Source organism: Mastigoproctus giganteus, chromosome 14, assembly GCF_048544385.1.
Source record: "Mastigoproctus giganteus isolate SK-2022 chromosome 14, ASM4854438v1, whole genome shotgun sequence".
NCBI lineage: Eukaryota > Metazoa > Arthropoda > Arachnida > Uropygi > Thelyphonidae > Mastigoproctus > Mastigoproctus giganteus.
The window spans coordinates 51,613,718-51,640,233 of record NC_143588.1 but is presented as its reverse complement, the minus strand read 5'-3'; the positions used below and the strand labels follow the sequence as shown (position 1 = coordinate 51,640,233).

General features: G+C 37.7%; 1 protein-coding gene across 1 annotated transcript in view; it reads left to right on the top strand.

Moving 5' to 3' along the window:
* Positions 1–26,516, top strand: part of tou (bromodomain adjacent to zinc finger domain 2B toutatis) — a 914,913-nt gene that overhangs the window by 491,744 nt on the left and 396,653 nt on the right. Inside the window, 1 exon segment of the mRNA XM_090388865.1 lies at positions 17,343–17,392. Coding sequence (XP_090244991.1) covers positions 17,343–17,392 — 50 coding nt within the window.

The following is a 26,516-nucleotide window of genomic DNA, read 5'->3' as shown; positions in this document are numbered from 1 at the left end:
GGTTACCACGTTGGAAGATTGATCAGGCTGGCTTGACTGCCTCCCAACATCAGGCAAATTTTGACCTCAGTACAGTCAGTCAGGAGCCTATCAATGACGCAATAACATACATCACAGAAATCAGGCAGATGTCTGTCAGTCCAGGCAGATGCGAATGCTGTTCCAAAAACATCTGCCCGGTTTCCACCATTTCCCAAACCTTGGTGGAATTCACAATGCACAGCAGCAAAAAAGGCTCAAAACAAAGCGTGGGGGATATTCTGCCGATATCCTACCACGACCAACCTTATAGCCTTTAAACGCGCACGAGCCAAAGCACGCTACATCCGTCGTCAGAGTCAAAAGGAATCGTGGATCCGTTTTACTTCATCAATTACTCAGTTCACTAGTACTAAGGTGGTCTGGGAAAAAAATCTGGAAAATGAAGGGTAAATACACAGCACACCCCTCATCAGTCCTTGAATATAATGGATGTACTATTGCAGACTCTACTGCAATAGCCAATGCTCTTGGAGAAACATTTTCTAACATTTCTGCAACATCATCTTACTCCCCAGAGTTTCTGGTCTTAAAGCGCAACACTGAAAATCAGGTGCTTAAGTTCCCATCGAAGGGCTCTCACCCATATTATGGGCCATTTACGATCCACAAGCTGAAAACAGCACTTGCCCGTACAAAGGCTACCGCTGTTGGACCAGACAACATCCATTATGAAATTATCAAACATCTTTCACCAGAATCCATGGACTGTTTGCTTTTCCTGTATAACAGAATCTTCCTTGAAGAGCACTTTCCGGATACCTGGCGCAAGTCAACTATTCTTGCTTTTGCTAAGCCGGGAAAGGATCCTAAATGTCCAAAAAACTATCATCCTATTGCTCTGACCAGTTGTCTGTGCAAAATATTGGAGAGAATGGTCAATGCTCGTCTCTTATGGTATTTAGAATCGAACGATCTTCTCTCCCTCTTTCAGTGCGGCTTCCGAAGCAACAGGTCCACATTGGACCACTTAATTAGACTGGAAACATCAATCCGAGATGCTTTCCTAAAAAGAGAACACTTGGTGTTCATCTTCTTTGACACGGAAAAAGCGTACGACACGACTTGGAGATTTGGTATTTTAAAAGACCTTTACAACCTCGGTCTGAGAGGCCACTGTCCCATTTTTATTAAAAAATTTGTATCATGCCGTTATTTCCAAGTTCGTGTAGGATCCTGCCTTTCGCATCCTTTTTGCCAAGCGGAGGGGATACCACAAGGATCTGTCTTAAGTGTTATGCTTTTTGCCATTAAAATAAATTCTATTTCTGAACAAGTTCCTCCAACTATAAACAGTGCACTCTATGTCGATAACTTCAGCATATTCTCTCAATCATGCAATATGAAGGTTATTGAGAGACAACTGCAACAAGCTATTGACCGTGTTGACACCTGGGCCACGGCCAATGGTTTCAGGTTCTCACTGGAAAAGACAGTTTGCGTCCATTTTTGTCGCAAACATAACCTCCACCCCGAGCCTGAATTACGACTTGGACAAAGCACCATTCCAGTTGTATCAGAGGCGAAATTCCTGGGACTCATTTTTGACAAAAAGTTGACATTTGTTCAACACATTCATCAGCTACGTACAAAGTGTACGAGAGGGCTTAACATCTTCCTCTCTCTCTCCTCTACCTCTTGGGGTGCAGACGGATGCACTCTACTAAGTTATACCGTGCACTTGTACACTCAAAGATTATGGGTCTCAGGTGTATGCATCTGGCAGAAATAGCGCTGTTCGTTGGCTTGACCCCATCCATCGCCAAGCCATTCGTATCGCTACTGGTGCATTCAGAACATCACCTGTCCAAAGTCTGTATGTCGAAGCAAATGAACCATCCTTGTCGCTTCGACGAATGCAGTTGTCTCTACAATATGCCTTCAAGCTGAAGTCCCTGCCAGACCATCCCACGTGGACATCCGTTTTCGAGCCACGATGGGAAAATCTGTATAACACACGACGGACCGCCAATTGCCCATTCGGCATTCGTGTTCAAGAGCTACTCATTGAGCTTAACATCTCGGTAGACAAGGTTGCTCAATCACCAAAGGAGCCCCTTTCACCCTGGCATGCACAAACACCAGCATGTGACTTCTCGCTCAAGATTGCGACAAAGTCTAATACTCCAGTTTCTGTCTACCTTCAGCTCTATTCACAACACCGTGCAGAACATTTTGACTTCTTGCCAGTTTACACAGACGGCTCGAAGTCAGAATCGTATGTGGGATCTGCTGCTGTCTTTCCAAATAATACCATATCAGAGCAGATACCCGTTGACTGCAGCATTTACACTGCAGAGCTGCATGCCATAGAATTAGCTCTAGATCACATAAGAAAACACAGTTACCAACGGTGTATTATATATGCCGATTCAGTGAGTGCACTACAGGCTTTATCAGCGATGTCACACACATCATCCAACCCTGTCCCGAATTCAGCAGGTAATATACAGCCTCTATGTAAGTGGATTCGATATCCGCTTCTGCTGGATCCCAAGTCACATCGGGATTAGAGGAAATGATTTGGCTGACACTGCAGCCAAATCGGCAGCCCTGACGGATAATCTTGACCTGTTAGTCCCCTATACAGACGACAGGCAAGTGATCCGTAGTAACCTACAATCTCAGTGGCAAGATTCGTGGCATCGACTGATTACTACAAACAAACTATGTTGAATTAAGCCTGTGATCCATCCTTGGCGGTCCAGCTTGCGCAGGGATCGCAAAGAGGAAGTTGTTCTTGCTCGGCTCTGCATAGGACACTGTCATATTACACAATCCTTTTTGCTGAGGGCTGATGACCCTCCTATGTGCGAGCAGTGCGACACCATTTTATCGGTTCAACATATTTTATGTGACTGTACCAGTTTTAGAAATGCTCGTTTTACCGCTTTTAACCATCTGACTGAGCCGTATACACTCAGTCAGATTTTATCCGACAATGACCATGTGTCTGCAATTTTTAGTTTCCTAAAATCAGTAAACCTTTTTACTCATATTTAAAAAACTTATTATTTTAAGATTTACTATTGTTACTTGTTTACTGATATTTGTCTTTTACAGTTTATACTTGTTTTTATACCCTGACTTAGTGACCTAATTCATTAGGTCACTGAATGTTTTTACTAATTTTTTTTTTTTTTTTGACAAGATTTTGGCGCATTATAGCCTAAGTTGCTGTTGCGCCAATAAAACTCGACCAACCCTCCTCCCTTCCTGTCCTGTCTATTCCTTCTGTGTACACATTGTACTCCCAAAATTCCAATTCTGCACTGCTTATGTCTGTGTGATACCACATCTCTGATATCCCAACAATATGGCCCCGAGTGCCAAGTGATAGTTCCCAAGCGATCATTCTAGTGCGATTTTCTAGCGTTTTTCCTAGGGCGAGTACTACTGCTTTCGTAAACCCTCCAACGCTCGCAACCTTACTGCTTCCCTCACTGAGCAACGTCACTGCTTCACTGCTAGCAACGTTACTGCTAACCCCGCTTGCAATGTACTGCTCTCCTCTTCTGCTGATCGCTTGATCACTGGTTGGCACCGCTCCTGCCTCCACGTAGCGGGTCGATAACCTTGGAGAAGGTATTCCCTCTTCCAGGGCTAAAAGGAGCAGCGATGGATTGTGATGCATATCCACCGCTAGAGCCCACGGGCTCCAGACCTGTAAACTCTGATTCAGAGCATGACTTGATTCTTCCGAAGAGACAGCGGAATGAAAAACAGAGTGCAGATATGCCAACATTTCTAATAATGCACTCATTATCCACACAGCCTGTCGGCAAGTTATCACCATTTCTAATACAGAAATGCTTGGAATTGGTTGTTGAATCTCCTAAAATGGTGAAGCGTCTCCAATCTGGAGACCTTCTAATTGAAGATTCCAAGCCAATTCACTCAGAGAAATTGTTAAAAATAACAACTTTTAACAATATTCCTGTGTCAGTAACAGCCCATAACACTCTGAACACCTCTAAAGGAGTTATCAGTGAATGGGACTCACTAAATGTGTCTGAGGAAGAGATCATTCAAGAGCTTAGCGAACAAAAAAGTGACTCATGCACGGAGAATTATGACAAAAAAAAGATGGCAACCTATTACCAACGAGTTCCATTATTTTGAGATTCAGTACTCCGAATCTCCCATCTTCTGTAAAAGCAGGTTATTTGAACTGCAAGATTGGACCCAACATCCGGAATCTCATTCGCTACTTTAAGTGCCAGAAGTACTGCCATTCTCAGACGGCATGCCGAGGCGATGCTGTGTGCCCTAATTGTGGTCCAAGGAGACTGTACAGCTTCCACTCCCACTCCCACTTGTCCAAACTGTAAAGGAAGCCATCTTGCATTTTCTAATGCATGTGACCTTTGGAAAATGGAAAAAAATCCAGAAGTATAAAGTGGAGCATAAAGTCACATACTCTGAAGCAAGAAAGCAAATAATGCTAACCATGCTGATCATATGCATCGGTCACCAAAAATTGCCACTCAGCTGCAACTAAAACAGATGTCTCCATCGAACCAAGTATTTCCTTTGCCACCTGGGCCAAAACTGTGCTAACTTACCATAAGAAAACTACAGTCAGTGAGACCAGCAACACCCCAATCAGCATCCCAACTGATGCTATCTCAACCTTGCCCGAAACAACAAAATCAGCTACTATTGAAAATCAGAAGAAAGTGAAACCACGCATTAGCAACATGGAAATGGAGGTTCACTTAGAGGATGAATAGACAGTACTAGAGTTACATGCTAATGATACCATGGATACAGGACGCCCAACCTTTCAAAACTAAGCAGACAGGAAACTTCTCAGAAAAAAACAGTCAGATCAATCTTCCTGAAATAAATCCAACATATGAATAAATTCCTTCAATAGAGCTGTAGAGGATTACGCAGTAATATAGATGACATGAATGATTTACTCATACAAACTAAAGAAATAGGTGTATGTTTACAGGAAACCTTTTTATCACCACAATTTTCTCTGAAAATATAAAAGTTTAGAAATCTTATTATACCGTGTTGGTGGACTAATAATAGAATAGCAATTGCTTAAAAAAACGGTACTCACCTAGAAGAAATCTGCAGTGGTGTATTGAGAAGAGGTGGTTAGTGTTTAAGTTGAATTGTTAGCTAAAAAACTAAGGGGGAAAATGAAGAGAAAAAAAAAAAAACGGAATTTAAAATAAGCGCAAGGTGGTAGAAGTGTACACATCCGGTCCTTGGTTGTCATTAAAGAGGGAAGAAGTAATTTGAAAGCTTGAATAAAATAATATGATGAGGTCAATAGTCATTACGAAGGACTTTCATTAAATAATAACGTCTTCAGTTGGCAATTGAATGGGCAGAGAACGCATGTTGTTTTAAGGGTTTAAGTTTATACTCTCCTGATGCACTTTTTGACACCTGAGAAATTTAACTGCGAAAGGTTCCAATCAGGTTAAAGGGGAGTTTGGCGTTAATAATTTTAAGATTAGAATGATGTCGACACCGTTCAATCAAGAGTGCTTCATATTGAAGAATTCTATAATTAGATTTGAGTTTAATAACGGTAATGGCAGAGTCGACGAGAGGGGTGTGATTGTGAGTTTGGGCATGAATTGTGAGTTCTGTACTGGCTTGGTTTGTTCTAAAACTGTTGAAATGGTAATATATGCGGGTGTTGGAGGATTTGGTAGAACCGAATTTGGTGGTAGTTCTCTGCCCATTCAATTGCCAACTGAAGACGTTATTATTTAATGAAAGTCCTTCGTAATGACTATTGGCCTCATCGTATTATTTTATTCAAGCTTTCAAATTACTTCTTCCCTCTTTAATGGCAACCAAGGACCGGATGTGTTCTACCTCCTTGCGCTTATTTTAAATTCCGTTTTTTTTCTCTTCATTTCCCTCCTTAGTTTCTTAGCTAACAATTCAACTTAAACACTAACCACCTCTTCTCAATACACCACTGCAGAGTTATTCAAGGTTGAGTACCGTGTTTTTAAGCAATTGCTATTCTGTTATTAGTCCACCAACATGGTATTATAAGATTTCTAAACTTTTATATTTTCAATCCAAAGATAACTTTAACGTCTCATCCAACACCTCATCTGCATCGTTCTTTTGTCTTCCTAATTTTCATTTCCCTTTCCTTAATTTCTATTTTTATTCTCTCCCTGATGGCTTTAGATATGTCCAATAGAAAAATACAACTCTCTCAAATTCTGATTAAATATTTCTCTAATAAATTACACATCACCTTCCTTCAAAAATGTCTTAATAATAATGTTATTCCCAAATTCGTCCGCCTTTTTCCTAAGAATAATTGTAAAAAATATCCGCACAATATACACTGCACATCCATTATGATCATACGAGAAGAACTTAAGAAGAAATGCAACAAAAAATATAATCTTCTAAACAGCATACACCAATTAAGATTCCCCTTAAAAAAGATATGTCAGTCACCCCACGCGTGGACAGAATTTATTGACTACAATAATACACGTATCATTGCCACCACTCAAAGCCTAGAACAGAGACACATCAAAAAATGGAACACCCCCACATCAAGAACTGGCCCAAAAATATCTACCGTCAACCTTTCTTCCAAATCCTTTACACCCTCTGAACTCTCTGGCTTAGAATACGGTTTTAACTTTGCCATTAAAGGTCAACGTTATCCAATCAAAGACTGTATAGTAAAACTCCAATCCAAACTCGATTAACATCCTGATAAATGGTGCCTTATACACCAAACTAATAGCATCTTAAACTCCAAACTTACATCCCACTCTAATATAAAAAAAACAGCAACTTTTGGACATACACAAACTCAATAAGACTTCTAACGTCATCATTCAAAAGGCTGACAAAGAAGATACACTCGTCATTCTGGACAAAGACACCTACATAGAAAAATAGAATCAATCTTAGCCGATCAGGACACATATATAAATGATAGTAACCACAAAACTCAAAAACAAACTGGACACAATCCTAAGGAAACTCGGACAGATCAAGGAAATTAATCTTTTTACATTACAACAAATAGGAATTCGCAATAACATCCTTCCCCACATGTTCGGGATTACCAAGTTAAGACCTATTGTTTCTTTCAGCAGATCAGCTTACGCCAATTTATCCACCTTTCTTGTCAAAATTATATCACCTCTCACCAGATTCTCTACATTTAAAATTAATAACACCAATCAAGCTTTCCAAAAAATAGACAATACTGCAATATCTGATGGAGACATATTAGCATCCTTTGACGTCATATCCCTTGTACTAATGTACATATCCCCTTTACTCTGCAAGCTTTACGGGAATTCTTAACTGCAGATGATACTTTAACAAAACGCACTTCCCTTCTGTCGACCATATTCTTGAACTTACTACACTTTTATTAGATGACAGGTATTTTAGATTCAACAATAAAATTTTCCAATAAACATTCGAGTTACCAATGGGCCTAGGTATTTCTGCCTCCCTGTACGAAATTTATCTAGCTACTATCGAGAAACAAATTTTACACCCCTTTCCCTCTGAAATAAAATTATACTTAAGCTATGCCAATGACATCCTAATTATAGGCAATAGACCCATCATTAAAAATCTCTTTTCAAAATTTAATTCGCTACATGACAGGCTAAAACTCGCCCTTGAATTCGGAATGAACAACAGATCAATTTTCTCAATCTCACCTTCTATATAACATGTACAAAACTATGTACAAAGATCTTCAGAAAAAGCACGCACTCTGGCAAGTACTTGCATTTCTCTTCACACCATCCCCTCAGCACTAAAAAGCCATCTTACACAACCAAATTCACAACGTCTTAAAATTTAGCTCCTCACAAGATGACCTATATAATGAACTTCAATACCTTACCGAAAAAATTTCAAGTCAGAGGTTATCCCCCTCAACTCATCCTAAATACAATTTCCACCGCCAAAAATAAAATTATTGATCCAACCGTACACAACAACAAAACCAACACTCGTATAGTCCTACCCTACCATAATGAACTCGCAGGACAATTCCGCTGTATTTTTAATAACACAGACATTTCTTTCGTCTTTTCCGCTTACAGTAAACTAGGATCTTTTTTTAATTCCTATAAAGATATACACACTTATTCCACCAGCGATCATAATAATATAATATACAGTAAACCCTCACGAATAGCAGGGGGTTACGTTCCTGAGAAATGCCGCGAATACCGAAAATGCGAATACTGAGTTATGGCTCCCATAGTAATAAAGGGGTTCCGTTCCAAAGTATGAAATATATAAGAAAAACTAGTTTAAAATTTTGTCCATGTATGTATTATATGTACCTTCATAATATGACTATGTACATAGTGAAATGCAAGCATATGGCATCGAAATGAAAATAAGAAACAATTTAATATTAAATGTAATATTTATTAGAAATTTCAAACCAGCAGCATTTCCCTTGTTATTCGTAGCCATATTTTTGTACGGGTTAGAAAAAACTTGTCCATAATAGTCACTTTCTTCCATTAACACACTTGAAAAAGTCTGTTTTACACTGCAAAACAGTGGATTATCACTTTTGTAAGCATATCAATTTATAAATTGATAAATTTATTCAATTTATAAGCATATAAATTAAAAGCAAACGACGAAACCTTCCATGACAAGCGCATAACACATACTGAACAAGGATTAGCGAGAAACATCCACGCTCGCGATTTTGTCACCCCTCTCCCCCCACCCACTGAGCGCTGTTTTGACCGGGAAAGATAATTTTAGCCACGCCCATGTTTTTTTATTACAGAAAATGTTCGCGGCGCTTTAAAATTCACATTTTTTTTTAAAAATTTTATTTTATATTAAATCAGCGACCGCAAATATGCGAAATCACGAAAACAGATACCGCAAATAGCGGGGGTTTACTGTACCTCATAAAATGTCAGCCAACCTGTGACGCCTGTTACATTGGCAGCACTACCACCAAATTCGGTTCTTCCAAATCCTCCAACACCCGCAGATATTACCATTTCAACAGTTTTAGAACAAACCAAGCCAGTATAGAACTCACAATTCATGCCCAAACCCACAATGAGCAAATCTCCGAACAGTGCAACAGGACCAGACGGCATTCACTACAGTATGCTGAAGCATCTGTGTGAAGCTGATCTCAGCACACTATTACTCTTTTATAACCGGATCTGCTCAGAAAATACGTATCCCCTGTCATGGTGTCATGCTCACATCTGGTGAGTATGGACTTGGCACACCCAGGGTCCTGAGCTGGATATCATCATTCTTCCCTTTCTTGGTGATTCCTCTCTCTCTCTCTCTCTCTCTCTCTCTCTCTCTCTCTCTCTCTCTCAGGGTAATAGGGAATTTTTTTTTTTTTTTTTTTTTTTTTTTTTGGCCAGTGCAGCATAAGCCTCAGGCTTCCTTGCACCATATGGCTAATAATAATAATAAAAGCCAAGCAAAGATCCTTCTCTAGTTGAGAATTACAGACCAATATCATCGACCAACTGTTTGGTCAAAATCTTTGAAAGGATGGTACACAAGAGGCTCACCTGGATTCTAGACTCCGAAAATCTCCTTTCTGATCACCAATATGGCTTCCGTAAAAACAGGTCCACCCTAGACGTACTTGTAAAAATTGAATCCAACATTCATAATGCCATTTGCCATTCAGAAGGCAAAATCTAGTGATGGTCAACGTGAATATTCATAAAGCATTTGACACCACGTGGCGTCATGGTATTATTAAAGATATGCATCAATTGGGGCTGAGAGGACATCTCCCTTTAATAATTCAGAACTTTTTAAAATTGTGTGCATTTCAGGTCCGATATAAAAACATCCTGTCAGGATCTCACTTTCAAGAAGCGGGTGTCCCACAGGGTTCCATATTGAGCCGAACCCTATTTGCAATTAGGATCAACAATATTTTGGAAGAATTTCCAAAAACGATTGAAGTATACATGTATGCTGACGATCTCACCATATCCTGCCAATCGCAAAGCATGAATACTATCGAAAGACAGCTACAAATTGCTTTAACGATAATTCAATACTGGACCTTACGAAATGGATATCATCTCGCTGAACAGAAATCCACTACCACTCCTTTCTGCCAAGATCCGTCACTTCATCCTGATCAAGAGCTAAAGATAAATAACATGCCAGTTCCTCTTGCTCACACTGTCTGTTTCCTTGGTCTGATACTAGACAGGAAACTGAACTTTCAAGCACATGTGGCCTATCTTCAAACTATCTGCTTTAAGAAATTAAACATCCTCCGGTGTGTCATCCCTGTCATGGGGCACTGATCGTCATACCCTCATCCATCTTTATAGAGCTCTCATCAGGTCTCACTTGGACTATGGCTCTCCAGTATATGATTCAGCGAGGAAAAGTACTTTAGAACGACTAAACACCATCCAGCACTGTGCTTTGAGAGTCGCTCTAGAACCTTGCCAGTTCAGAGCCTGTACATCGAAGCTCATGAACCTCCCTTGCATCTTCGCAAAAAATCATTACTTCTGATGTACGCTGCAAAAATCCGTAGTCTGCCCTCTCATCAGTGTTGGAGATATCTCGACAATACTGAATGCGAGTCATTTTACATCAGTAAACCTAACGAAAACTGACCTGCTCCACTTAGATTTAACGAACTGGCACAATCATGGAATATAGAAATCAGCAATATATTTCAGGACAAAACACCACCAGATCCACCCTGGAAAAATATCTGTGTAATATATGATGACTACTTTGAACAGTGGGGAAAGAACACACTGTCTCCTTCCAATATCGCACAGTTACATGCAACTTACACTCTTTCTAATTCAAACATGTGAAATCTATACAGATGGATCAAAAACAGAGACCCAAGAAGGTGCTGCTGCAATCTTCCTGTCATTTAGCACTTCTGTCTCATTGCCAATAGAATGCAGTATCTTCACTGCTGAGCTCTACGCTATAAACTTAGCTCTGGATCACATTATTGAACATCTAATTCAGTCTGCTTTAATATACACTGACTCACTCAGTGCTGTCTCTGCCATAAATAGTAATACCAACTCCTCTCACCCTGTAATAAAACATATTCATTCTAAGTTACTTGCCTGTAAGGAATTGAACCAAAATGTGGCATTCTGTTGGATCCCAGGAGATTCTGGAATAGCTGGCAATGAAAGAGCAGATTATGCAGCCAAACAACCAGAAACCCCTATTTCACAGACTTTTCAAGTTTCATATACAGATTACACACACATTATCCGTAAAGCATGTTATAACAGCTGGTCATTAATCTGGAAAGGTTATCCAGGAAATAAACTCTACCAAATAAAATTGGAACCAAAGCTGTGGTACTCCAGCTTCTGAAAAAACAGGCGAGATGAAATAGTTTTAGGAAGGCAAAGGATTTGGGATACTCACCTGTATCTATTAACTGATGACAGCCTTCCCCGGCGCCTCCGTAGCCAGGTGAGCAGGAGCAGCAGTGCGTAGCACACGCTTCTTGATTAGACCGGGGTTCGAGCCCGTGACCACCTAATAACGAGGATGCGGAAAGGTCAGAGAATGACCACCGCATATCCCCGGAGCAATATGGCCTTAGTTGCTAATGCTCCTAAAAACCAAAAAACAAACAAACAAGCAACAACAACAGTGCTCCCCAATGTACATCATGTCAAGTACAACTGACCATTCGCCATTTGTTAGTGGACTGTCCCCACTTTCAAAATATCCGCTTAAACACCTTTAAATCAATAGCTAATACACAATCATCAATAAATTTATTACAGATTCTGGGAGATGATTCTAATGAAAAAGAACTATTTACTTTACTAAATCGTATAGGAATATATCATAAAATAGACTTATTGCAATTAAGCTGATATTTCATATTCACCCTTAGAAGACACAATATGGCCCTAGCAGCCTATGTGTCGTTAAACTCAACAACAACATCCCAACAATATCTGCCTTTGATGTCTTGACTAGCACTTGAAGCTCATCAAATTTATTAACTGTACTCGCAGCATTGGTGTACATGCAAGTAAATGTGCACCTGTTTCTACTCTTAGTTACCCTAATACAGCACATGTATTTACTTGTTCCACTATGACTCTCAGCAGTCCTGGAAATCCATCTTTTGTTGTGGAAGCTAATAGCCTAAATAAATTTAAGGCTGAGCTGGACAGTCATTTGGAATGAATGGAGGGGTGAAATGGGAGCGTTTTTTTTTTTTTTTTTTTTCCTAGCTGATGCTGCATAAGCTTGCTTTCTTGCATCATATGCCTCTGCTAATGCTAATATCTCAGCATAGAAAGAAGGAATGAAAAGAATCACATAATGTTCTGAGATTGAGAAAAGTTAGATTAATAATTATATTCTGTAGTCCAAAATGGAGTGAACCAATATTAAAGTGATATCAGGAATTATTACTCTAATTGATAGAACGTCAAATCCAAAGGTAGTTTAGGTATAAATCTAAATGTGAAATGGTGTAGTAAGAATCCAATGTTGAAAGAACAGTAAGTAGGTCCAAGGATACAGATCTAGCTTAAATCCAAAGATGAAAGAACATCAAATAATTCCAATGATTTAAATAACTGGGTGACCGAGTGGTGGTGTAGTTAGGAGACTGTAGAAAGTAATTTAAACTAAATTAGTATTAATATCAAGTCACTAAAATCCTAAGGTGGCTATACAACTTAAGTAGAAAACAAATCCGGAGGTGAATATTAAAAGGTGGAGTAGTAAGTTACCACATTTTGTGTATACATTAAAAGTAACTTTAATACTTGAAAGATCCTTGAAGACCCAAGGTAATTTTTTGTATTTATCTACATTTATCTGGAAACAAAATTGGAAAGTTCAACATGGGAAGTGAATTATAAGTAATTTTATGAAGGATTGTTAAAACATGAAATGAATTCATGACAAAATTGAAAACTTTAACAGTAGAAACTCAGTGAGCAAAGAAACAAAGTAATCATTCCGAAGAAAATAATTACATTGGAAATCATGTATAGTTATTACTTACCAAGCAGTGGAATTCCACCAAATTATATTACAACTTTATATGATTAGATGTGACCAGTTCATAGTAAATTATAACTGAATTTATTTCTGATCAAATGGGAAACTATATTGAAATAGTATTTTATAAAATAGGTAAAATGTTGATTAGTTTATTGTAAAGTATTTGTAGAGCTTTGGTTAAAAACTAATTGGTTACTTATGTTAGCCAATCTGAGAGTTTGAGTACAAATTATATTTTTATGTAATTTGTTGGAAAAATTGTAATGCCAGTTGGTAAGCTAAAATAAAGTTAAATTTATTTATTTTATCATATGTTAATATTATATGGCAGATTAATATTGAGGTCAAGGAAGTTGGCTGTTCTATTAGAGGAGTTTTCTGTATTTTAAATTCAATAGGGTAAATGCCTTGGCTATAGATTTGAAGTTTGTATTTAAAACTAGAATGACATCTACATATCTGAAAGCTAAAAGGTTATGATTAGGATTGTTTATGGTGTCTACTTACTTACTTACCAAGCAGTGGAATTCCACCAAATTATACTACAACTTTATATGATTAGAACTGACCAGTTCATAGTAAATTATAACTGAATTTATTTCTGATCAAATGGGAAAAATTGGAATGCCAGTTGGTAAGCTAAAATAAAGTTAAATTTATTTATTTTATCATATATGTTAATATTATATGGCAGATTAATATTGAGGTCAAGGAAGTTGGCTGTTCTATTAGAGGAGTTTTCTGTATTTTAAATTCAATAGGGTAAATGCCTTGGCTATAGATTTGAAGTTTGTATTTAAAACTAGAATGACATCTACATATCTGAAAGCTAAAAGGTTATGATTAGGATTGTTTATGGTGTCTACTAAGGAGTAACTTCATAATAGTGTAAAAATAGGTTGGATACTAAGCTAGAAATTTGCCATCGAAGATATAGTTATTAAGTAAACAGAGATTGACATCGGAAATCATGCATAGTTATTTTTTTTAATTATAATTGTTCCAAGTATTATCGCTTATTTTTAATTTCTCCTTGTATCTGTAACTTTATCACTAAGTTGTTTTAGCCATTAAATCAGTATGTTATGTGGGATTGAAGTGAAAAGGTTGGTGAAATCAAAAGTTTCTATACTGGTTTTGGTAATTATTAGATTTGAAGGTGTTGATGACAGCTTGGTTATTGTTTATTATGCAAGTAGGTGTAATGTGTCAAAGGCTGACACAAGTAATTATAGACCTGTGAGTTTAACTTCTGTTCTAGGAAAATTAATGGAGGCACTAGTTAAAGAAGCGCTGCAGGATCATTTAGACAAGACTTCAGCTATAGCTCGGACACAGCATGGTTTTGTTAAGGGGAAGTCTTGCCTGACCAATTTGATTGGATACTATGATGCAATCACAAAGGAACTGGATGCAGGGAATAACTTTGATATTATATACTTGGATCTTAGAAAGGCTTTTGATACTGTTGCACATGGAAGACTGCTGCACAAATTGGAGCAGTTTGGCATTGGAGGCAAATTGCTGCTGTGGATAAAGGGGTGGCTGAGGGGGAGAAGACAGAGAGTGGTAATCAATGGACACTGCTCGTCGTGGACTAATTAGTGGAGTCCCTCAGGGCTGAGTGATGGGTCCATTATTGTTTTCTGTATTCATAAATGATATTGATGAGGGTATATCAAGCTTAATGTCGAAGTTTGCAGACGATACAAAGGTAGGCAGGGTTGTCAAGGACACTACTGACACTATGCTGCTGCAACAGGATCTGGAAAGGTTGAGCAGATGGGCTGAGAGGTGGCAAATGAAGTTTAACATTGAGAAATGTAAAGTACTACACATGGGAAACAGCAACCCCAGAGCAATGTATCAACTCTGTGGTACTACACTGACAGTGGTAGAGGATGAAAGGGACCTGGGGGTGGTTGTCAGGCAGATATGAAGTTCTCTGAGCACTGCAGACGGGCTGCAAGAGTAGCTCCATGAGCTACTCTTGGTGTATTGTCAATGATATATAGGAATTTTTCTAGCAGGGATAAGGAGGTGATTATTCCCTTGTATAAGGCAATGGTCAGGCCACTTCTAATAGGTCTGGAGGCCTCATTTCAAGAAGGATGTAGAGCTGCTGGAACGAGTACAGAGAAGGGCAACAAGATTAGTGAATGGAACAAAGGGGTGCTCTTACGAAGAAAGGCTTAAATTTTGCAAATTACAGTGTCTGGAGACTAGGCACCAGCGAGGTGATCTGATAGAGGTGTATAAAGCCTTGAATGGTTTGAGCATGCTCAATGCTGATGGGATTCTTCCTCTCGCTCAGAATAATCACCTGAGAGGGCATAAATTCAAATTGAAGAAAGACAGATGTAGGATAGATGTGCAGAAATTTGCCTTTAGCCAGCGGGTGGTTGGTTGGTGGAACAGACTTCCATCGCTTGTCATGGAAGTTGATAGCCTAAATAAGTTTAAGGCTCAGCTGGACAGGTGTTTTGAATGAACAGAGGGGTGAAGTGGTTTTTTTTTTTTTTTTTAGCTGATGCTGCATAAGCTGGCTTTCTTGCATCAAATGCCTCTACTAATGCTAATGCTAATGTTGTTAAAAAGTAGTTTTAAGTAGTATGAAAAATTGTTTGGCTGGGAGGTAGCAGCCTATTTTTCGAGCTGGTAATGAATGTGATGCTTACAGGTTGTTTATGGAATTTGGCAATCATGTAGAGAAAGGGTAGCATTGAGTTCTGTAATTTAGTATGTAGTTTTTTATGTAAAGCTGTTAGTTTTTTAACTGTGGCAGTAGGATCAAGATTGCAGGGAGTGAAAGTGGAACTATTTTCTATTTTATTTTTGATTTATAAAATAATATGAGAATTCACCTCAATATAGTACGTAGAACACTTCCGTATGATACTCTCCAGAAATTAAAATGAAAAAATCGAAAATCTTACATTAGAGTAACAAATAATTAAAAACCAATTTAACACAATTAAAATCAATCTAACACAATTGAAAATCAAATTGGTTTTTAATTATTTGTTACTCTAATGTAAGATTTTCGATTTTTTCGTTTTAATTTCTGAAGAGTATCGTACGGAAGTGTTCTGCGTACTATAGTGAGGTAAACTTCTCTTGTTATTTTACAGATATTGATATCAACGTAGAACGTATTGAGCATTACAGCTCTGGTTCATACTATCTAATGAGTTGATTATAGTAAAATTTCTTGCAAAACAATGGCAAAGTTGTTGGAAGCTTAATCTACTGGGGTGATGATAAAATTGTCTTGTAATTCTTGTGTTTTTTAAGATTGCAGTATGGTGTGTAGAAGTTATTGTACAGTTTGTAGGCATTTGAGATAGCTTTTACTCTGTCAGGATAGACAATGGTGGTTATCTAGTTTTGCAAAATGTATTGGATTTAAATATAATTCTTTGTTGATAATATTCATTTTGGCCTTATTTATAGCTCTGTATTTAAACCTTTGCTCATGGCATTTTTTAAGTCATGGTGCTTTATGATGTTAAGATTGCCAGTTATAATATTCCCATGATATTAATCAATATATGGGTTATAGATAGGATTATTGCAGTGACATGAGAGATCAGTGGGTAGAATATTTCCTATGTTGGTAGCAAGTTGTTTGTAGTTAAGATTTTTAAGCCTAATGGAGAATCATAATTGTAATAATGATGTACAGTCGGTCCTCGTATAACACGTGTTTACATTACACGAAATGGATCATACACGATTTATAAATAGGGGAACGTTATCTTATATAACACGAACCGAATTTGCTTATGCACGATTCGCCTTTGTGTTTACAAGAAGTGGCAGTCGAACGCGGAATCACCCCAACCGAACGCAACACGATAGGAATGAAGAAGATTCTGAAAATGTATTTGTGTTTTATATCAGTGAAGGGGAAACACATTTCACCATAATAACGTAAAAACCAACACAATTCCAGCTATCGATATAATCGCAAATGCAATTAGATGGAGTTTACTACCAGTTTATAACAGATTCCACTAGCAGAAACGCAACTGGAAATTGTTTTTATTGTTTTATGGTAGTAACCCCCAGAAATGTGCTTTAGTAAAATGTGGGGTGTTAATAGTGTATCTCGGCCTTTACGGTGTTGTTTATTCAGTTTCTATATGCGCGCAGCTTTGTTTATGTGTATCAAGCGTGCCTCCTCGTTTTGTAATTGCACTTTATTCCCTAAAAATTAGTAAAATACTTAAAAGGTGTGAAAAGGAAGAGTCCTGGCGAAGACACTGCAGATTCAGAGAGAGAGAGAGAAAAAAAAAAAAAGCAATATCGATAAACAGAGGTGGACTGGGTCAAAAATTCTTACCCGAGAAAATTTACGGTGGCCTCATACTACGGTTAATTACCAAAATCACACCGGCCTTCGGCCCACCGGGTTTCCCGGGTAAGGCCTATGGCCAGTCCGCCTCTGTCGATAGAGAAAAAATACGAAATTGTGAAACGCTTTGAGCGAAATGAAAGACCATGTGATATTGCACGTGCTACAGACCTAAATGAGGCAACGCCGAGAATTACAAAGAATGCGGAGAAAATAAAAACAACTTTCATAGCGGGAACAACTCAAAGTGTAATTAAAATCCATTAGATTAAGACAAGAATTGGAAGAGATGGAATGGCTGTCATCTGTTTGGATAGAAAATCAAAGAAAAAACAAGTTTGCTTACGACAGAACCAAAAGCATTAGCAATATTTTATTACGTAATAGTCATAATAAAATACTTACATATGTTATTACGACTTACGTATCATAATTTATACTTACGTATTATAAAAGACGTAGGTATTTTATTTAATATAATAAATTTTTTACGAATAAATATGTATTTTATTCGTAAAAAATACTTTTTTAGTATTAAAAAATACTAAAAATACTTTATTATAATATAATATAATAAATAATAAAAATATTTATTTTTTATTATTTATTATATTATAATAAAAATATATTATATTTTTATTACGTATTTTAATCGTTATAAAATACGTACGTATTTTATTACGATTAAAATTACCCGATTATTTATTGTGTTTGGTAATGTTTTGGTTCCAATTGTGTGTTCAATCTTGGGTGGTCGGCACCTAACCCCACTTTTCCCATAGGGCCTGTTGTTTATATTGCACGATTTTGCATTGCACGAGGGTTTCTAGGAACACAACTATCGTGCTATACGAGGACAGACTGTATATCAAATTTATATAGGCTATTTGAAGGCAGTGGGTTTTTATGTTTATTAAGTAGGGGGGACCAGCATATATTTACACATAAATGGTTGGACAATATATCCTGGTCTTCGCTACTTAATAATACCTACTGCCTTCAAATAGCCTATACAAATTTGATATTTGATTTGGTTAAAGCAACTCTATCGACCTCTGAAAAGACACTCCTAAAACTAAAACCAGCAAGGCCACACCAAAAGTCTTGAATGACACTAAAAAGTTAAACTGCTAAAGACTATAAGAAAACCGAATCACTTACCAACAGTTTGGAAGTGGATGTACACATCAAATTATGAGGAATCTACACTAGAATTTCCTGCGAATGACACTATGGATACCGGACACCCTAACTTCCTGATCACCCTAAAAAAGACCAGAAAAAAAGCCTTGCATACAAAAAAAAACAGTTAGATGAATCATCCTCAGCTAAACTAAATAATGAATAACATCATATACTGGAACAGCATATGACTAAGCAGTCATTCTGATGACTTAAGGGATTTACTTGCTGAGTTCAAGCCCATAGGTGTATGCCTACAGAAAACATTCTTATCACCACAAGTTTCACCAAAATTTTCAGATTACATTATGTACAGACGAGATATGAGCTCCTAGTCTCCTGCCCATGGAGGTGTAGCTATTCATATTAATTCTAACACACCATGAAGGCCTGTCCAATTAAGAATCTCCCTAGAAGCTGTGGCAGCTCTTAATGCAGTGGGTACTTCAATTACCCTTGTTTCCATTTATATTTCACCATCTGTACCATTTCTCCATTCAGAACTCAACTCCCAACTCCTATTTGTCTGTCTGGTGATTTTAATGGCCACCATCCTTATTATTGTGGGAGTCCTCTACAATGGACACAAGAGGCAAATTGATTAAAGCATTTCTGAATAACCATGATCTTAATTTACTAAATTCCAGATTTCCTAACTATATCCATCTACCTAAGTAGATCCGAAATTAACAAGTCAATTTCGAATCTACTTTCGAAATTGACTTGTTAATTTGTTCACCATCCATCTTTCCAATCATGACACAGCCAGTACTAAATGATCCTTTTAACAGTGATCACTTTCCAATTATTTGTTTATTAAAAACAGGAGTAATTCCAAATCCTGATCAGCGATCCACTTGGAAGTTTTATAAGGTGAATTGCGATAGTTATTCTGCCCAGATACTTTTAGAGAGAATATAAATTCAACAACAATTTATTCATGATGTAACTATTGAAGTCGCCAATTAGATTCCGATTGCAACTAATGCTTCCATTCCAAAATCAAAGACATATTGCCTTCAATGAAATCACTGGTGGAATACAGATTTCTTTAATGGCAAACAGGAGAAAAACTACGCTTCCAATAATTTTTGCAAGTATCCTATCACTAACATGCCATGAGTCTTTTATAACCTAACTGGTTTTAAAAGACTCAAAGCTAAAGCAACCCGTGTGGCTCACATCTGATGGGTATGGGCCTGGCTGTCTTGCTCTCTCTCAGGGTAACTCAGAAAATTTTTTTTTGACTGACGCAGCAAAAGCCTCAAACTTCCTTGTACCCTATAGCTAATAATAACAATAAGACAAGCAAAATTTTATTCATGGATTGCTTTTGCCTTGACCACTACAAACGACACAGACATCTCGAGAAGGATGCAGGCTCCAAATGGCAAATTCTTTCGGTTACCCTCTCCAGTAGTACGCTGGAAGGGAAAGACTTGTCTACTACTGAAGAAGTTGCTAATGCACTAGCAAGATTGTTTCCCACAATCTCTTCTTTTGCTACCCTCTCCAATTCTCCTATGCATCCTACGGGCCGGGTGTGGCCCGCACGGAAAGTGTGCTAAAACAGCCTTTTGAGAGTTGCGCCACTGCACGTATAGGCATGCAAGTGTCAAGCTTGACTCTGTCAAACGTGTACATGCAGTTTAGTGCAGTCATATGTACCCCAAATACCGTAATGTTCGTATCAATCTTTTCACATTGTGAAATTCTGCTATTTTACGATAATTTGTTCATTGTGTTGAATTATTAATTTGTATTTAAATAAAAAATCATCCTTAAAAATAATCCGAAAGAGAAAAGTCAGTTTGGAGTGTCATATTCAGAATAATTGTACGATCCTACACCATCTGTTATTAAATAAATTAGCATTGTGTTGTATTGAAATAATAATGATACAAATAAATTGAAATAAATAGAATGATATAATTACACTGGATAAAACTGATAAAAAAAGGTAACTGTCTGTACATTATGGAATTTTTTAAAATACAATAAACAATGTAGATAAAACACAGGATAATAAAACTGATAAAAGTGCTAACATGCCGTTAAAATACAATAAAATAAATTGCAATAAACAATGTAGATAAAACACAGGATAATAAAAGCCCAAAAATACCAAAGCTTTCAGAGGCAATCGCCTCCTTTTTCAACAGTGAAGGTTATCATATGGCACATCTTTAAATTTCTACAGGAGAATGGGCAGTGTGTCTCCCCATGTGCACTGCAACCAGAAATGGCTCTGGAGTGTGCCAGGCAGAACTGTTCATCCTGTCCAAGAACCACAGCCTCGAAGAGGGGATGAATGCGGATTCCCCTGTCTCTGTTAATGGTATTGCTCTCAGAGGAGCAAATCTGCAAGCTCTCGAGCGGTCCCAAAATCTATGTGCCCCGATGGCGATGTTCTGCTCCTCCCAAAAATGTTCTGCTACAGCAGAACATTTTTGGAAGGAGCACCATCAGATCTCTCTAGATGAAGCTGTTATTGTTGACTGGGAACATAGATTTTGGGACTGCAAATGGCTTGAGAGCTTGCCGATTTACTCCTCTGAGAGCAATACCATTAATAGAAATGGGAATTCACATTCATTCCCTCTTCGGGGCTGTGGTTCTTGGACAGGATGAATGGTTCTGCCTGGCATTCTCCCGAACCATTTCCGGTTCCAGTGCAGGATGTGCTGTACGATAAGCTTAACTGTTGAAAAAGGAAGTGGATGCCTCTGAAAGCTTCGGTATTTTAGCACTTTTATCGGTTTTATTATCCTGTGATCTGCATTGTTTATTGTAATTTATTTTATTGTATATCAAAAAATTCCATATTGTATGGTACAGACAATTACCTTTTTTATCAGTTTTATCCAGTGTAATTATGTCATTCTATTTATTTAATTTTATTTGTATCATTATTATTTTAATACAGCACAACTCTAATTTATTTAATAACGGTTAGTGTAGGATAGTACAGTCATTGTGAATATGAATATTCCCAACCCCAGAGGCCTATTTGAAGATTTGAAGTGCCATGTTTTAATCAAAAATGCACTGAAGACTTATTTCTTCATTGAGAAAACAAAAAAACAGTGTTGTTTGGTGTGTAAGGAGACCGTGTCAGATTTTAAATAATATAATTTAAAATGACACGATGATTCCAAGCATAAATCTTATGATCAATAGAAAGGAGTGTTGCAAAAAAAGATGTGTTCAAAGTTACAAAACAGATTAAGAAAACAACAAAACACACTGAAAACGTATCTGTCAAGAAATTTATCTGCTGGAAGTGCCAGTTATCAAGTTTCCCATTTGATCGCTTTGGAAAGTAAACCATTCAGTGATTAGCATTAATTTACATTAATAAGCAAGAAAGCAAGCTTATACAGCATCATCCCTAAAATAAAAAAAAAAAAAAAAAAAAAAACACATCCAAATTCACCCATCTAGTCATTCCAAATGTTTGTCTAGTAGAGTCTTAAATTTTTTTTAAACTATCAACTTCCACAACAGATGGAAGTGTGCTCCAGCAGTCAATTACCTGCTTGGTAAAGGCAGATTTCCTTACATCTGTTTTACAACTGTGTTTCCTTAATTTGAATCTGTGTTCTCCTCAGAGTAGTTGTGGTTCATAATCTGAGCAAACGGAAGAATCCCATCAGCATTGAGCCTGCGCCAACCATTCATGGCCTTATACACCTCGCAGGTGCCTTGTCTCAAGATGCTGAAATTTGCAGAACTTAAGCCTTTCTTGGTAAGACCACCCCTTTGTTCCTCTCACCAATCTTGTTGCCCTTTTTTTTACTTGTTCTAGCAACTCTACACCCTTATTAAAATGAGGCCTCCATACCTGCACACAGCACTCAATGTGAGGCCTGACCATTTCCCTATACAAAGGGATAATCACCTTCTTGTTGGCTGCGAGTGCCAAGCGATCTTTCTAGTGTGATTTTTTAGTATTTTTCCTTGGGTGAGTACTAGTGTGTTTTCTTAAACCCTCCCACATTCGCAATGGTAGTGCTGACTGCTTGCAATGTAATTGCTTTCTTCACTGAGCAACGTCACTGCTTCACCTCTAGGAACGTTACTGCTAACCCTACTTGCAGTTTACTACTACCACTGCTAGAAACATACTGCTCTCCTCTTCTCCTGATCACTTGGTCACCTGTCCTGCCTCCACATGGTGGGGCTTGTAACCTGGAAGAAGGAATTCCCTCTTCCAGGGCTAAAAGCAGCAAAGATGGATTGCGATGCATCTATCTGTTACAGAGATAACAAGGCAGACTTGTTATCTCTGTATCAGAACGTGATTTGAATTGTGCGAAGAGACAACAGACCGAAAAGCAAAACAGATATGGCGTTATTTCTTATAATGCATTCCTTATCCACACAACCACTCAGCAAACAATCACACAACATATTGGAGTTTTAAAAAAAATAGCGATTTTACCTAATCACTTCCACTGCCAATGTGTAAAAACCATAGTACTGATAATAAAAAAAATTATTTTTTTCTATGCATTAGTATACATCTGATCAAAGCTTCATAAAAGTAATAACTTGACACATATGATGACATTAACAATGATCACAATAAGTGCCATATGCTGTTCTTTCGTTTCCAGGCGTCCCCACACTTGTAGTTGTGGAATGAAAACAAATGCTAGCATGGCTCGATATTTAGTATCAAGCCTTGAATAGTAAATGAACACATTGCTTTTCAAGTATATGGCATTCTTCAAATGGAATGGGCCAATAATGAAGATATACATGAAAACACACCACACATCTTAAGCGCATGTATGGGGGATCACCAATATTCTATTGGGTGGCTCTGCAATTTTTGGTTCACAGTGCGTTGCAGTCAAGTGAAAGTGGGCCTCATCTCCCAAAAAAGATGTCCCAGATAATCTCTTATCTCCAATTGTACCAAGAAATTGAGAGCAAATGTCATCCATGTTTTGGGATTGTAATTGATGCCGAAACTCAATACCTTCTTGCACTTGATGCCGAAACTCAATACCTTCTTGCACTTGATGCCGAAACTCAATACCTTCTTGCACTTGATGCCGAAACTCAATACCTTCTTGCACTTGATGCTGAAACACAGTGCATGATTGCAATCAAATTTTTTCATGGAGTTTGTATGGGTAGAATTGCAAATAAAAAACTGTTTGTTGCCGTACATGCGGTCGTTCTATTTTCTGATGCCAACATTAATACAACACTGTCCTGGAATCTTTCCAGTGGCTACATCCTCAACCCATTCTTCAGGGAGATATTGCATCCTCTACTGGCTTTACTTTGTGGGCCAATTTGTTTACTTGAACCATACAATTATTTTTCTGACACCATATGATGTTATCAGACTTTTTCAATGGTACTTGAAGTGCCTGTAATCCTGAATTCCTGTTGCTGCCTTATGACTGTGAAGAGCATGCTTTTGCTCATGAAGCTGTAGTATTAGTATTAGCAGGGCCACATGATGTAAGGAAACCTGTGGTTTATGCTGCACCAGTCAAATAAAATAAATAAATAAAATGAAAATATAACAATACTGAAATAATAATAAGAAGAAGAAAATAAAATAAATAATTAATAACAGAAAAAGAAATAGACAACCTGTGCTTTTCTCCCCTCCTGTAGGTAATTATCCACCTGATCTTTGAATTTTCCCAAACTGTCACCCTCTACTACCCACATTGGTAACTTATTCCAATAAATTAAACTTGCTGCAATCCAGTCTAAACATCTCCACACAACTTCAAATTATGGCCCCTAGTTTTAGAATCATTTATAACAGTGAAAATTTCATCTTCATTAATTTTACTTTTGCCTCTAAGGTGCCTAGGTTCAAAGATATGTAATCCAAATATTTGAAGTCTTTCCTCATATGGATGCCCTTTTGCTGATCTCACCAGACAAGTTATCCATCTTTGGACCCTTTAAAGAAGCACAAGGTGTTTCATTAGGTGCTGTCACTATATTTGAACACAGTATTCCAAGCGTGGCCTAAAATAAGCCTAACGCCTTATATAATGGGATAATGACTTCCTTACCTCTACTAGCAATTATTCGATAAGTCATCGACAGGACACCATGGGCCTTCCTTGCAACCTTGTCTACCAACCTGGACCATCATCTTGACATTCAGTACTTCGACTCTTCTCTCTGTTAAGGCAAGTTACTTAAAAATCCAAGCTTTGACCTTACATTCCAAATTCCATTTACTGCTTTAAGTGCCAGAAGTATGACCATTCTCAGATGGCATGCCGAGGCGATGCTGTGTGTCCTGTTTGTGGCTCCAAGGAGACTGTACAGCTTCCTCTCCATAAAGTCACCTACCCTGAAGCAAGAAAGCAAATACTGCTAACTGTGCCTAGCCAATCGTACACATCGGTCACCAGAAAAAGCCGCTCACTCAATAACTCAAACAGATGTCTCCATAGAACCAAACATTTCCTTTACCACATGGGCCAAAACTATGTTAACATGCAATAAGAAACCTACAGTCAATGAAACCAGTAACACGTTAATCAGTATCTCACCCTTGCCCAAAACAACAAAATCAGCTATTGTTGAGAATCAGAAGAAAGTAAAACCATGAAGTAGCAATATGGAAACTGATATTCAATCAGAAGATGACGACACCGTACTAGAGTTACATGCTAATGATACCATGGAAACAGGACACCCAATCTTTCCCAGAAATGAAAAATCAAAACTAAACAGACAGAAACCTTCTCAGAAAAAACAGTCAGATCAGTCTTCTTCAAACAAGGCCAACCAATGAACAAATTCCTACAATGGAACTGCAGAGGATTACGCTGTAATATAGATGACCTTACTGGTTTACTTATACAAACTAAAGTAATAGGTGTATGTATACAGGAAACATTTTTATCACCAAAAGTTTCTCTCAAATTCAAAAACTGTACTATGTTTAGGTGAGACAGGGGTTCTGACTCTTCTGCTCATGGAGGGGGTGGCTATTCTTGTGAAAACTATCATACCATCAAGACATCTCCAACTACAAACCTCCTTAGAAGTTGTAGCAGTTCGGATGGCAATGGGAATATCATTAACCCTTGCATCTATTTATGTTTTACTGAATTATCCTTGTTCCCAGACTGAACTTGACGACTTTTTCACACAGCTACCACTTTGTGTCTGTTTACTCGGTGATTTCAACAGTAATCATCCATTGTGGAGATCTTCCACCGTGGATAGGAGAAGCCAATTAATTGAAACATTCCTGGATAACCATAATCTGACTACATTAAACACTGGCACTCCAACTCATGGTCAATTAACTACAGGTACAACATCAGCCATAGACTTAGCCATCTGTTCAGCATCTCTTTTTCTAAGAATAGAATGGTTAGTGCTGAATGATCCATTCCACAGTGACCATTTTCCTATTATAAGTTCAATTCAAACAGCGATGCAGGTCGTGTCATGTCCTGGAAGCCATACTTCTTGGAATTTTCACAAAGCAGACTGGAAAAACTATTCTACTTATATCCTACTCGACAACCAGTAAGTACAGCAACAACGTATTAATGACCAATTACGTTACCAGCCATATATTATCAGCAGCCGAAATTTCGATTCCAAAATCTGTCCATCGCAAGCGGGTACACCAAAACCAATGGTGGAATAAAGATTGCTCCAAAGTAAACGAGAAGAAAACCGTGCTTGGAACCAGTTTTTCAAATTCCCAACTACTGCCAACCTAATTGTTTTCAAAAAAACTTGGAGCCGACACAACACGAATTAGGAAAAAAAGCCAAAATATAACTCCTGGATTAGCTTTTCCTCGACAATTAACAAAAACTAGCAGTACTCATTGAGAAAATTTGCAGTTTTCCAATACATCTAAAAATACTACTAAAAAGGGCAGAATAGTAAA